This window comes from Gastrolobium bilobum, unplaced genomic scaffold, assembly GCF_033153095.1.
Source record: "Gastrolobium bilobum isolate Gb01-03AN ecotype WA unplaced genomic scaffold, APGP_CSIRO_Gbil_v1 utg44646, whole genome shotgun sequence".
Classification (NCBI taxonomy): domain Eukaryota; kingdom Viridiplantae; phylum Streptophyta; class Magnoliopsida; order Fabales; family Fabaceae; genus Gastrolobium; species Gastrolobium bilobum.
In genome coordinates, this window is record NW_026897651.1 from 63,852 (window position 1) to 77,900 (window position 14,049).

Sequence of the window (14,049 nt, forward strand, 5' to 3'; positions counted from 1 at the left end):
TCCCATCAAAGGTGGTACTAACCCTGTTAATATCAAGTTATACCGTTAACCCTATTTGCAGAAGAATGAGATTGAGAAGCTGGTGGCTAAGATGCTCTCTAATGGAATCATTAGATCTAGTACAAGACCCTACTCTAGTTTAGTAGTTCTTGTCAAGAAAAAGGATGTCAGCTAGCGTGTCTACGTGGACTACCGTGCTCTGAATAATGCCACCAATGGTGCCAAAAACAGCTTTTTGCACCCACCAAGGCATTAATGAGACATATGTCCCAAAAACAGCTTTTTGCGCCCACAAGGCCGACCATTTTGAATTCCTAGGCATGTCTTTGGCCTCACTAGTGCACTGGCTACTTTTTCAATATGACATGAATTCTACACTCTAGCCTTACCTTAAAATTTGCCTTGGCCTTCTTTGATGACATAATGATGTATAGCAGAACTTTTTCAATTTTATTTACCTTGCCTGGGCAAGAATGACACGTGGTGCCTGGCCTCTTTACAAGAGGCCTATGAAGCACCAATACGTCGTTTGCGATACGTCCTCGATGATACAGGATGTTGATTACCATACAATATGTGTCCGATACGTTTCCGATACGCGTATCCGATACGTTGGAAAAAAAATTTAAGGAGTGAGTAGCGGCCCGTAGCGCCGCTAAACCGCTACCGTAGCGGGTAGCGGTGGTCGGCCGCTACAAATCGCGACGCTACGCGACGTTGGCCGTAGCGGAAGGTAGCGGCGTAGCATAGCGGCAACACCGCTACATCACTCCCATGTTGGAATTTGATGGAGAATCCGGAGATGATGATGATTTTCTTCATAGTTCACTTCTTGTACTTGACTATTTGACAATTTTATTGTTCATTTGTGTTTAATTTTGGATCGATCATTTATGTTCCTTGTATTTGACATTGATTGTGGAATTATGTGTTTGATTTTGTGTGACTTTTATGTTTGAGTATTAATACTAAAAGCGATATTGCCTCGTTTCTTGACTGTTAGTATAATATACGTGGAATTAATATTTCACCATAGCGTCAATACCGCTACTCGCTACACCGCTATACCATTTTCGGGGTCGGCCGCTACCGGCCGCTAACTGCTATTGACAACTATGATCGGTGCTTCATAGCAAGAGGCTGCCACTTGTCTTTTTTTAAAGTGGAGATGCGCTATTTCACCTAGCGCCTCTACCGGAGGCTACCATGTTACTCCTTCATCCTACCGCTTCTAGTAATTAATTTATAGTTAAATGTTATTTAATGGTGCCATTTATTATTGTTGGGAGTAGATGTCAGTTTGAAGTTGAAAAAAGAGATGAATGAGGGTAAGTTGACATTTAGTACCATTAAAAAATATGATTATACTTTCGTGAATAAGCCATAAATTATAGAGGGCTTGAGAGCCATGCTGAAGAAACTCAAAACAACCATCTGAAGGTGACTTGCTTGATAGCCATGGCATGGCCAAAAATACATGTTTGGTTACCAGAAAACACTGAGAGTACCTCAAATTCATTTTAGGGGAATTGTTTTGTTTTTAAGGGTGAAAAAACGCAGAAATGAATATGAGCAGCGGTGGCACCTTCCATGAAGAAGGAGGCACTCGGAAACTATGCCATCGTAGATGTGGGAGAAAGGATGGTGCATCAGCACCAATAGGGAGCCTCCGAACCTGGAGAAAAAGTCTTGGTGGAAATGGAATTCCGTGAAATTGTAGGGAATGGAAAGGGAGAGAATGGCCAAGGCAATGAGGTAATGCCAGTTAGGGATGAAGGAGAGGGAGCTGAGAAGAAGCGTGTAGGGATTAGGAGGGGAGGAATTCATGGGCAGATTATATTGGGAATTATTGTGTTTTAGCAATTTACCATTTAATTCAAATAGTTCCCAATTCAAACTGACAGCTATTCCCAGTTATATCATTAATTCATCATTTTACTTACATTTAATCATTAATTAATTACTAGAATGGGTAGGATACTGGAGTCTCCTGGCAACGTCTTCTTCCCGTTCACGGAAAATAATAATAATGAAATGTGGTAGCTCCTAGGAGAGGCACGAGTCCAACTAGCCCTTATCATCTCTCCCCCAGACAGTGGCGCGTGTCATTTCTGTCTCAGATAATGTAAATAAGTTTGAAAAAAAAAAAAACATTACTTCGGTATTTTTTATTTTTCATTTTTTGGCCATAAGTAGTGAATCAGCCCATAACATTTACAAGCTGGGAGTCTCAATGGACACAGAGGTTAAGGCTATCCTACAATGGCCAGTGCCCAAATGTGTAGAGCATTGCAGAGATTCTTGGGCCTTAGAGGCTAAGGCTACTACAGCCGGTTCAAAAGAGACTATGGAAAAATAGCCAGTTCTCTCACTGATCTCCTTTGATTTTTGTTCAACATTCTTGTGTCTCTATTAGCTTCTAATTCTTTTGAGAGTAATCTGGGAGATTGTATTGCAAAGGTGAGGTAGCTGCTGTTGTCATCATGAACAATTGACCAACTACTTGACTCTTGAGATGGATAACTGTTGGTGTAAGTAACAAAAGTTTTAATTCTTATGTTTGCCCTAAGTTTTCCTATTCGGTATGAATTGTGAATGTTCAAAATTGTAATGTTATTTTTGGAATTTCCCAAAGCACACAAATGTGTCATACTAATTTTATTTTATAATTAATACACCAAATTCATTTTAAATGTCTTCTAGTTTGTTTCATTCAGTTTTCAGTATCAATTTACACATTAGGAATGTTTTGTGATGGTACAATGTTATGACTCTATTAGTCTATTATCCTTATATATACTTTACAAAGACTTTCCCACAAGGGGAAATTCTATTATATTTAGTTTTTTTATCTACCAAAAAAATATTTTTAATCTTAGCCAATTAAGTTTCCAAAACCATCTTCTTCGATGGACTGATGTACTTTCAGCTTATAGACATGTGTTCAATCTCCCTGTCCCAGTTTCAAGTGTTGCTTTTTCAATATGTACACTCTATGTCTGCAATAACAGCTGTTCTTTATATTACAAACAATAATGATACTGATACTTACATTCACATGTACCCGCAAGTCATTAGAAAATTTTCGGGTCTTCAACATTTTTTGAATGCTTTAGATTGTGTACATACATTATATGTGGAACTATCTTTGTCCATTTGCAGAACATGTAACTAAAGTATTTTCATTTCATATGATGCCAGCATTCTGTGATTGTCTATTGGACTGATAATGCCTCAAGTTTGTTTTGCAACTGGCACACCTTATTAATATGACAACTAAAAACTCTAACAAAACTCTAAAGAGGCAGAGGTAGGCCGAAACTGACTTGGGGGAAGGTAGTAAAACAAGATTTAATGGAGTGAGATATAGATTGGCGGACGGTATGTCTTAGAACGGAATGGAGAAAAACTATAAGTATGGTGGAGGGTTAAACCCGTTGTTATTCCTAACTATCAGTGTCAGCAATGCTCATCTAGACCTTCTGAGAAATGACTATGCTGGTCTGCTCCAAACCCAAATCACCATTGTTGTGACTGCACAGAATGGGAATGCCAAGGCTCATGCAACATTTTCTGACATAACCTTCAACCTTAGCTACCAAAGCCAAGACATAGCACTGCTGGTTGCAGACCCATTTGATGTGGCCAAGAACAGTTCAAAGAATCTCAACTATGTTGTTCAATCATCATCTATACCATTAACTCCTGATCAGATGGAGGAAGTGGATGATTCGTTGAAAAGAAATGAGATTGGTTTTGATTTCAAGGGAAACGCGAGGACACAGTGGAGGGTAGGGCCTATAGGGTCTGTTAAGTTCTTGTGTCATCTGAATTGTGACCTCAAGTTCCACCCTGTTAATGGGAGCTACATACCCTCGCGGTGCACCTCCAAATCAAAATGATTCTTTCTTACATTCTGGACAATGTCTTGTGCATATTTTCACCTCCTCTTCTTTCCTCTGTAGGTCATGTTCAACTTACATATTTTGTTTTTCTTTCTTACTAATATAGATTTTCAGGTAATAAAACTGAGTATCTTTTAGGGTCTTTGCTTTTACAGGAGATATTTTAATCGTGCTAGATAACTCAGCATACATCTATCACGAAGAAACTCCTTTAGGAAGCTTATAACTTCAATGCCTTAATGGAAGTTGTAGTATTCAACATGTATGTATGAAGCAAGTTTATCAAATTTACTTTGGTTTGCTGCAACCCCATGTTCTTCCATTACTGATTTTATTTACTGGCACTTTGTAGCTACCAACAAAGTGAAAGAGGAAAAAATTCAAAGAAAGCAATTTTTTTTTTTTTTTTAAATAATCTTTTTGCGGATCCTCTTTGACAAAGAGTTGGAAAGTAGAGATAGCATTTGTTTTGGCTTGAAGTGTTCTAATAAGGCTAGAAAAAGACAGAGATTGAAGTAGATAGAAGAGACTAGAAAAAGCCAATCAGTCCTACATGAAAAGGTGTCAACCATTTTACCCTTTTACTTCTTTCGGCACCTATCTAATAAGGCTTTTCTATCGAGCCATGTAAGTTTTGCGCTTTTGGCACTATCTTTGTTGTTAAAGTTTATTGAGTTATATTTTTATCATGAATAAACAAAGAGAAAGAAAAAAAGTGGCTGTTGTCTATTTTTTGTTTGTGCATGCGATAAAATTATGACATATTGGCCTTAGTTTAGTGCGTTATGGTAATACCTTATTTTATTTTATACAATACGAGCCTAACATGCTCTCCAGGTGTCATAAGCGTCACATCTCAAGAAAATTGATCTGTTGCAAATGGTATCAGTTGGAAGCTACAAAAATGGGGACAACGATTATTTTGCCAATTTTTTATGGCAAAGTATACGTTAAACTATCACATTTAAGAAATATTTTTTTAAGAGTAAACACCATTTTTAGTCCCTGTCAATATCTACGAAGTCGTTTTTAGTCTCTGGCAATAAAAAAGGACCAAATTGGTCCCTGAAATTACAAAAAAGGGTCATGTTAGTCCTTATGTCAACTCCCAAATATGTAGAGTGACCATTTTCTTGTACTTTCAGGGACCAATTTGGTCCTTTTTTATTGCCAGGGACTGAAAAGGACTTCGTAGATATTGCCAGGGACTAAAAATGGTGTTTACTCTTTTTTTAAATTGTCACAGCTAAAGTTTTGTTATTGTTATAAACCACTTAAGTGGTACCCACTTCCTATCCCACTACATGGTGCATCTCATTCCACCACTTTCCCATAACTTCCATCCACTACAAATAACCACCCATTAAGCATTGCATCACACCATTAAGTCACCTGCAAACTACCCACTAGGGGCACAACCTCCTAGTACATTTCATCTATATATAATCCTTTATAGCTAACAAAGGGGGAACACATCTGAGAACCTATCTTAGTATTCACAAGGCTGGCCACCATGACTACAACCTACGCACTTGTGCTCAGAGCACATCCTATTCACTAGCAGGTTACTCACACACGCATCCATTGTTAATACCATGAGACTTTGGCTTAGGGTACAGGACTTCTCATTGCCTGTCATCTTTACCATAAGCTCCGTAGATACAAACACTAACTATCCTGCTAGAATTAATGTTCATTCCAGAACATTTGGCGCTGTCTGTGGGGATCAGTAAATTTCGATTCCTACCCCACAAACATTTGAGCATAAAGAAGGCAGCCTCGTCAAAGCCACGATGATCGACTGACAACGCTGCAAATCACCAATATGAAAGTCATCATTTAAGTTTGGTTTTACTCCACAAAAATCCCGAACATCAATAATACCACAATTCCATGAGTTTACAAGTACTGGTGGTTCAAACATTTCCGGACAAGATCAGTGTCTTCTTTCTTTTTCCATGTTTTTAACTCGACCACTAGTTGCATATATAAAAAAAAAATTAGGAAAGGAAGAACATAATGCGTGAAAAATTAGCCCAGTAAAAAAGGCCAAATACCAGGAGGAGGGTTTAAAAAATCACAAAAATTATTCTCAACAGGATAATCTAAGGAATATTTAGATAGCCAATCTACACAACTATTTCCTTTTCTAAAAACATGAACCAATTGAACTTCTCAATTCTTTTGTAACCATGCTCCAATCCGAGTCACTAAACGAGACTCTTGAGCTGCTCTTCCACTCCTGGAAAGCAAAGTAATAACTGAATTTGAATCACTTTCTCTGACACCCTCCCCTGTATGCATCCAAAGGAGTTGTCTGCTAAGCGAATTAGAGTCGAAATGCTAACGAGGAAGTTCTAAAAATTTGGTTTTAAGCCTACGAAAACTTTTCTTATTCAAATCTGGTCTAAAAATAAACCGTGTGACATTTAGACAAAAATTACATTACTTGCCGAAACATTAATTTTTCTGACAGACCTTGCTGCCTTGTAAAAATCGTATAAAATCGAGTTTTCAAAATTCCATTGTAATGTTTATATAATCCGAAACTACACATGTGGGGCTTCGCGTGCATATAAATTATAAGCGAATTGGAGGTCTGTAGCCCCACGAAACATAACTCGCTTCGCAAAACAGTTTTGTAAACATCATTTAAAACGTTAAGAAATTGTTTTTCGCAAAACGTAATCAGAATCTTCCAAAAATGCAAACTGACCGTAAAACCTTAAAACAACAGATTAAAGCATGTTCCAACAGTAGTCCATGTTCCCCAAAATATTACATCAATATAATAAGGTCAGCTAGCTTCCAACAAATAAAACAGACAACAACAGGAATTCCAAACAGCAGCAATCATCAGCAACTATCCAAAATAATAACGTCATCATATGCTTTTTCGTCCTCCTGCAATTTTATAAAAATTGAGCCCCAAGAGGGGTGAGAAAAATTCCAGTACTGTGATAGGAAAACCAGTAATGCAACATTACTAACTAGATGCAGAATTACAAAGCAGTCGCATCATCAATTCAAATCCGACAGATACTAACCATATTCATAGTGCGTATATAACGCCAAAAGTACTGATCATATTGAGTATATAACGCCAAAAGTACGTTCATAACACTACGGTGCACGTACTACTAACAAACATAGTGGAGATTACTGGGTGGCTCCACAAAAGGATTCCAACTGCGACCTATGCGAACTGAAGCCAAGTGTCCCATACCCTGGTACCGTAAGGATGCCTACATGATGCGTGCTCAAACGTATGCTTACTGTTCGTAATTATTTTCAGAAATCAGAATGAAATTCATGCATGCATGCTATGCTATGGTCCGCACACAAAACAAAATGCTAAAATTATGATATGTGTATGCATGACTAGATAATATTCAAATAGCATATAGGGTGGAGGGCGCATGGATCTAAGTAATGGGCTTGGATAGTCCAAGACATTACTAATTAATTTAATTAGTTAAATTAATTATCAAATGTTTAAATTTTGAATTTGAAATTTGAAATTTAAATTTGAATTTTGAAATTTGAATTTTGAAATTCGAATTTTGAATTTTGAAATTTGAAATTTGAAATTTGAAATTTGAATTTAGAATTTTAAAATTTGAATTTAGAATTTGAATTTGAATTTAAGTGTTTGAAAGTTTGAATTCAAATGTTTGAAATTCGAATTTGAATTGTCTATGAAAAGTTGTTTCATAACAAAAGGATAAGATGAGATCTTGTTGGAACATATCAAGAGGAAATCTTTTGGACATAATCTAAGAAGATTTGGGGTGCTGATTTGGCTGTTGGTTAGTCATCAGAATCAGCTCCAGAAGATACGATCTGTTGGGAGAATATTTGAGTGATTTGATTGAAGTTTGAATGCAACTACTCAAATGTATCTGGTCATTATTTAGGCTATATGGGGCGCACCATATAACTGATTATATGATGATTTATGATCAGATATTTGATTAGGTTTTGAACCTAATATATCATAAAGATATGATAGGATGTTGTTGGCAAGATTTGATGAGATTTGATTTGCAACAAATCCTATTGTCTCTCTCTTTGATGGAGCGCCCTTTTGGAAGGGATTTTTATTGATTAAAAATCTGATTTGTTTTTAACAAATAGGCTCCTCTTGTGCACCTCTTTATATATGTTCCTTCTAGGGTTTTTAGAAAACCAACCAAGCCATTCTCTTCTCCTCTCCTGCGCCACTTTTGTGAAGATTTCACATTGAAAGCTTCACTCTTTCAAACACTTTTACCTAGCCTTTCTCTTCACACAGTGTGCGCTTAGCAAGCCTCATTGTAGTGATCACTTGGCGGTTTCACAAGAAGGAGTTCTTGCACCTAGACGCAGTGGGTGGTGTGGATCAACGTTAGAGGGTCTGAACCCTTCAGACCTACCTTGATCATCATGAGTTTTCACGAACAAGGTAACATCATGCTTTCCTAAAGCATGATCTTGAATGCATGTATGTTCCGCAATGAAAAAGTTTTGTTTTTCCCTCTCACATGCTACGGCCTTCAAGGCCAATTCGAACTTTCAAGTGGTATCAGAGCCCGGTTGCTTTACCATAGACGGGTGATGGTACCTTGTTTGTGATCATATTTTTCACGGTTAAAATTTCTTTAAAAGTTAAAGATTCAATTTTTACGTTTGGATTTTAATTTACAATACTTTAAATGGTTAAAGTTTTCGTTTTTATGAACATGTTATTTCGAATGCTATGTTCATGAATCCATATGTATACATGGTTGTTTTTACTTTGTGAAAGTTTTAAAAAGGAAACACCTTTTTGAAAGGTGTAGTTCGACCATGAAAGGTGTTTTGAACACCTTGATTGTTTTCTTATTTATCTTCATGAATTGTTTCAGAAACATGGCATGAAATTTTTTGAAAATTTGAATCATATACTCTTGTATATGGTTCGGCCATATTGAGATTTATGGCTACATGCATGGTTTAATTTTATGTTCTTTGAGAAAGAATCAATAAAATTTGAATTAAATAAATTGTTGTTTAATTCGGCCAATTGAAGAATTAAGGAAAATTTAGAATTTTAATTATGTTTTAATATTTAATGGTTAAATATCAAGACATACGTGAAAAATATATTATATGATAATATTTTGTACTTGTGAGTTATCTAACAATTCAGGTGCAAAAGAGGAAGGGGATAGTCATGGTGCCCGGAATTTGAAATTTTTAAATTTTAAATTAATTTGTAATTTTGGGCTCTTTTACAAGAGATGTAATTTAAATTTCAAATTTTTGTAATTTAAATTTTGTAATTTAAATTTTGTCCCTCCAAGATGTTTTGGAGTTTCTTTAATTGTAATTAGAGAAATTAGGCTAGTGGCGTATAGACGACAAGAAGCCGAGGCTTGAGAAGCAAGATGGACAAAAGAGCGAGCACCATGACTATCTCAAAATAAAACTGTGTTATTTGCATGTATGTTATTATACGACTAGTATGCATGAGATAGAGTATCGCGATATGTATGCTTTATGGCTTATGACGTCTAGTATGCATGAGTTGGACTAAATCACGTTTGTATGATTATTATGCAAGTCCAATTGCGACTAGTTTAAACCGTTAGATGTATGACATAGGTTGCGACTAGCATGATAATATATTAATGCGTTTGATGAGACTTAATAATACCTTAATAAAATGAACCTTTAAAAGGAATAAAATTATTAAGCGCATGATTACCTCCCACCACCAATATTACTCAAACCTCCTCTAAATAGTGGTGCTCTACAACCCAGTTGGGACCCACTGTTTCGTTGAGTAAGAGTAGTATTAGAAGTGTAAGACACTTGGGGTGCTGGTTAGTGCTTAACTGAGACATAAGCTGCAGGCCCAACCGGGCTTATGTGCTTAGGGTAATAGTGCTAGGTTGGTTGCATGAGATGCACCACTAAGTGACAAGGAGTTGTCAACCTAATGTTAAGAAAGGGTATGCGATACCATTGATAAAGATCAATCCATTATTTAAATTAATCTTGCGGTCTCAGACGGGGGTTAAAATAAATAATCGCATTCTTAATCCCACTAAGGTAAATTCTAAAAGTAGAATAACACTAAGTCAAAAGGAAGGGTCATTGACTTAGATAAAATAGTGGGAGGGGAAAATTAATAAAAGTATTTAATAATTTGTTTTTACTACATGTCCAAATATTAATTAATTTTTATCTTTACATTTTCAGTTAATTAGTATGACTAATACACTGTCACTGCGCTCCATACTTGATACGAACAAACTGACCGGTCCAAATTTTATGGACTGGTATCGGAACCTAAGAATTGTTCTAAGGGCTGAAAAGATTGCTTACGTCCTAAATGCTGAATTACCCGTAGCTCCTAGGGAAGGGGAAGATGGGTTCGCGGAATTTGATTTCGAGGCCCACAAACAGCACATGGATGACAATGTGTTGACTGTCTGCATCATGTTGGCATCCATGTCGCCTGAACTGCAAAAGTAGCATGAGCATATGGATGCTCCCTCTATTGTCTTACATCTCAAGGAGTTGTATGACATTAAAGGCAGGCATGAGAGGTATGAGGCCTCAAGAGAATTGTTCTCTTGCAGGATGTCTGAGAGCATGTCTGTTGGCAGTCATGTTCTTAAGATGATCGGTCTGATTGAGAAGCTAGGAAATCTAGGCTTTATCAAGGATGCCGAACTAAGTAACAACTTAGTGCTCACCTCACTTCCACCTTCCTTTAGTCAATTCATCATGAATTACCACATGCATGGGATGCAAGTGAGCTTGCCTGAGTTGTTAAGTATGTTAACAACTGCTGAAGTGTCTATCAAGAAGGATAAGACACAAGCTCTTCTGATTGGTGGGCCTAGCAAGGCCGAGGGTAAGGGTAAGGGGCCTGCTAAAGGTGACTCCCTTAAGCCCAAAGGAAAATCCAAGAAGAAGAAGGGCAACAAGAAGGGTAAGAAAGCATCCAAGGACAAAGGCAATGCTGAGTGCTTCCATTGTGGCAAGAAAGGCCATTGGAAGAGGAACTGTCCAGTCTACGTGAAGAGTGTGAAGGACAAGAAGCATGGTGATGCTTCTACCTCAGATATTTTCATGATTGAGATAAATTATTCATGTGCTAATCCTACTTCATGGGTATTGGATACCGGTTGTGGTTCTCACATCTGCAATATGTTGCAGGCACTTAGGAGCCCCAGGAGATTGGAGAGGAACGAGGTGGACCTCCGCGTTGGAAATGGAGCAAGAGTTGCTGCTCATTCTATTGGAGAAGCCGACCTCATTTTGCCTACGGGCCTTATTTTGCATTTGAATAAATGTCTTTATGTTCCAAGTATTTCTAGAAACATTATTTCAATTTCTTGTTTGGAACAAGATGGTTTTATTTTCAGTATTAAGAATGGTACATTTTCTATCATTATGAATGATATTGTTTATGGTACTGCTACCTTAATAAATGGATTGTATGTTCTGGAAATGGGAACTGAAGTGCTCAAAATAGATGTGAAACGACCTAGGATGGATAATCAATCATATTTTTGGCACTGTAGACTAGGGCACATAAATGAAACAAGATTGTCTAGGATGCATGCAAATGGATACCTAGATTCCTTGGATTTGGAATCCTATGGACAATGTGAATCTTGTCTAGCTGGGAAAATGACTCGTCACACGCCCAAAGGGCTTGAGAGTCATATGGCTAGTGAGTTATTAGAACTCATTCACTCTGATGTATGTGGCCCAATGTCTATTGAGGCTAGATGAGGATACTCCTATTTCATTACCTTTAGGAATAAAATAGAGAAATAACGTGGCAAGATGATTAAGACATTACGATCAGATCGCGGTGGTGAATATCTAAGCCATGAGTTTCAGGATTATCTGAGAGAAAATGGAATTCTCTCGCAGTTTAATGCACCTTACACACCACACCAAAATGGTGTCTCCGAAAGGAGAAACAGGACCTTATCAGACATGGTTAGGTCTACGATGAGTGAGACTCAACTTCCAAAATCATTTTGGGGACATGCCTTAGACACAGCGGCATACCTTCTAAATAGGGTACCATCAAAATCTGTTCAGACCACACCATATGAGATATGGAATGGTAAGAGACCCAACCTGAGTTATCTCAGGGTTTGGGGATCGCCTGCTTATGTCAAGACATTGGCATCAGACAAGCTTAGTTCTAAGAGTACTAAATGTCTTTTTGTGGGGTATCCTAAAGGTACTAAAGGATACTACTTTTACTCTATGGATGAACACAAAGTGTTTCTATCTAAGAATGCTGAGTTCCTTGAGAAGGATTTGATCTCTCAAGGAGCCAGTGGGAGTAAGATTGATCTTGAAGAAGTTCAAGAACCACATGAACAGATTGAGGAACCCAAGTCTGCTCAGCAGGCGACGTTCTCCGATGGAGAAGTAAACACACAACTACGTAGGTCTACGAGGGTCATCCATCCACCTGAAAGGTATGGATTTGTGATTGAGAATCAGCAAACCGTCGAGGATGATGAACCAAGTAACTACGAAGAGGCAGTCAAGGATGTTGACTCTTCTAGATGGCTTGAAGCCATGGAATCTGAAATGGATTCGATGTATCAAAACAAGGTATGGACCTTGGTTCCTAAACCGAAAGGAATAGTTCCTATTGGTAACAAATGGGTCTTTCAAAGAAAGACTGATGCAGATGGCAACGTTCAGACCTACAAAGCTAGGTTGGTTGCGAAAGGGTATCGTCAAAGACAAGGAGTTCACTATGATGAGACTTTCTCACCTGTTGCCATGATCAAATCTATTAGGATCATGCTTGCAATAGCGGCATATCACGACTATGAAATTTGGCAAATGGATGTCAAGACCGCCTTCTTGAATGGGTTCTTGAAGGAGGAAGTGTACATGACACAACCTGAAGGCTTTGTAATCAAAGATCAGGAGCATATGGTATGCAAACTTCAAAGGTCGATATATGGGCTAAAGCAAGCATCAAGGAGTTGGAATATTCGTTTTGATGAAGTCGTTAAGAGTAACGGTTTTATCAAGAACGAGGATGAACCTTGTGTTTACAAGAAGGTTAGTGGGAGTAATGTCGTCTTCCTAGTACTTTATGTAGATGACATATTGTTAATAGGAAATGACATCCCCACATTACAAACAACGAAAGAGTGGCTTTCAAAAAGCTTCACCATGAAGGATTTGGGAGAGGCGGCCTTTATACTTCGTATAAAAATCTATAGAGATAGATCAAATAGGCTGCTGGGTTTATCTCAATCCATGTATATTGACAAGATGCTTAAGAGGTTTAGCATGGAAGGGTCGAAAAAGGGTTTTCTTCCCGTCAGTCATGGGGTACATATTTCAAAGGCCATGTGTCCTAAGTCACAGGCTGAGAAGGATCGCATGAGTGGAAGTCCATACGCTTCGGCTATTGGATCCATCATGTATGCCATGATATGTACGAGACCAGATGTCTCCTATGCTTTAAGCATTACGAGCAGATACCAGTTGGACCCTGGAGAGGGTCACTGGACGGCAGTCAAGACCATCCTTAAGTACTTAAGAAGAACTAAGGATATGTTTCTGGTCTATGGTGGGGTTGATGAGCTAACAGTGAAAGGGTTCACTAATGCCAGCTTTCAGAGTGACAAAGATGACTGCAAGTCACAGTCAGGGTTCGTATTCACCTTAAATGGTGGGGCAGTATCTTGGAAGAGTTCTAAGCAGGAGACAACAACAGATTCAACGACAGAAGCTGAATATATAGCTGCTTCAGAAGCGGCTAAGGAGGCCGTGTGGATCAAGAAGTTCATATCTGAACTTAGGGTGGTTCCAAGCGTGGATGAGCCCATACAGTTGCTGTGCGACAACACTGGAGCCATTGCGCAGTCAAAGGAACCTAGGTCTCATCAAAGATCTAAGCACGTGCTCCGCAGATATCACCTGATTAGAGAAATCATTGATAGAATGGATGTAAAGATGGATTATGTTCCCACAGATGATAACCTGGCCGATTCTCTGACAAAGGTTGTTTCTCAGAGAAAACATGATAGTCATTATGAGGCTTTGGGTATACGACTTAAGTCTGATTGGCTCTAGGCCAAGTGGGAGCTTGTTAGTATTTGGGTGTCCTAGAGAC

The 14,049-nt window shown here is 38.1% G+C and overlaps 1 protein-coding gene across 1 annotated transcript; it reads left to right on the forward strand.

Annotated features, from left to right (window-relative positions):
- The first annotated feature begins 1,698 nt into the window (after positions 1–1,698).
- On the forward strand, positions 1,699–3,902 carry LOC133308979 (NDR1/HIN1-like protein 12). Its single transcript, XM_061509707.1, has 2 exons — positions 1,699–1,853; positions 3,458–3,902. Exons 1-2 carry the CDS (start codon positions 1,699–1,701, stop codon positions 3,900–3,902), a joined length of 600 nt encoding a protein of 199 aa, XP_061365691.1.
- The last annotated feature ends 10,147 nt before the right edge of the window (positions 3,903–14,049 follow it).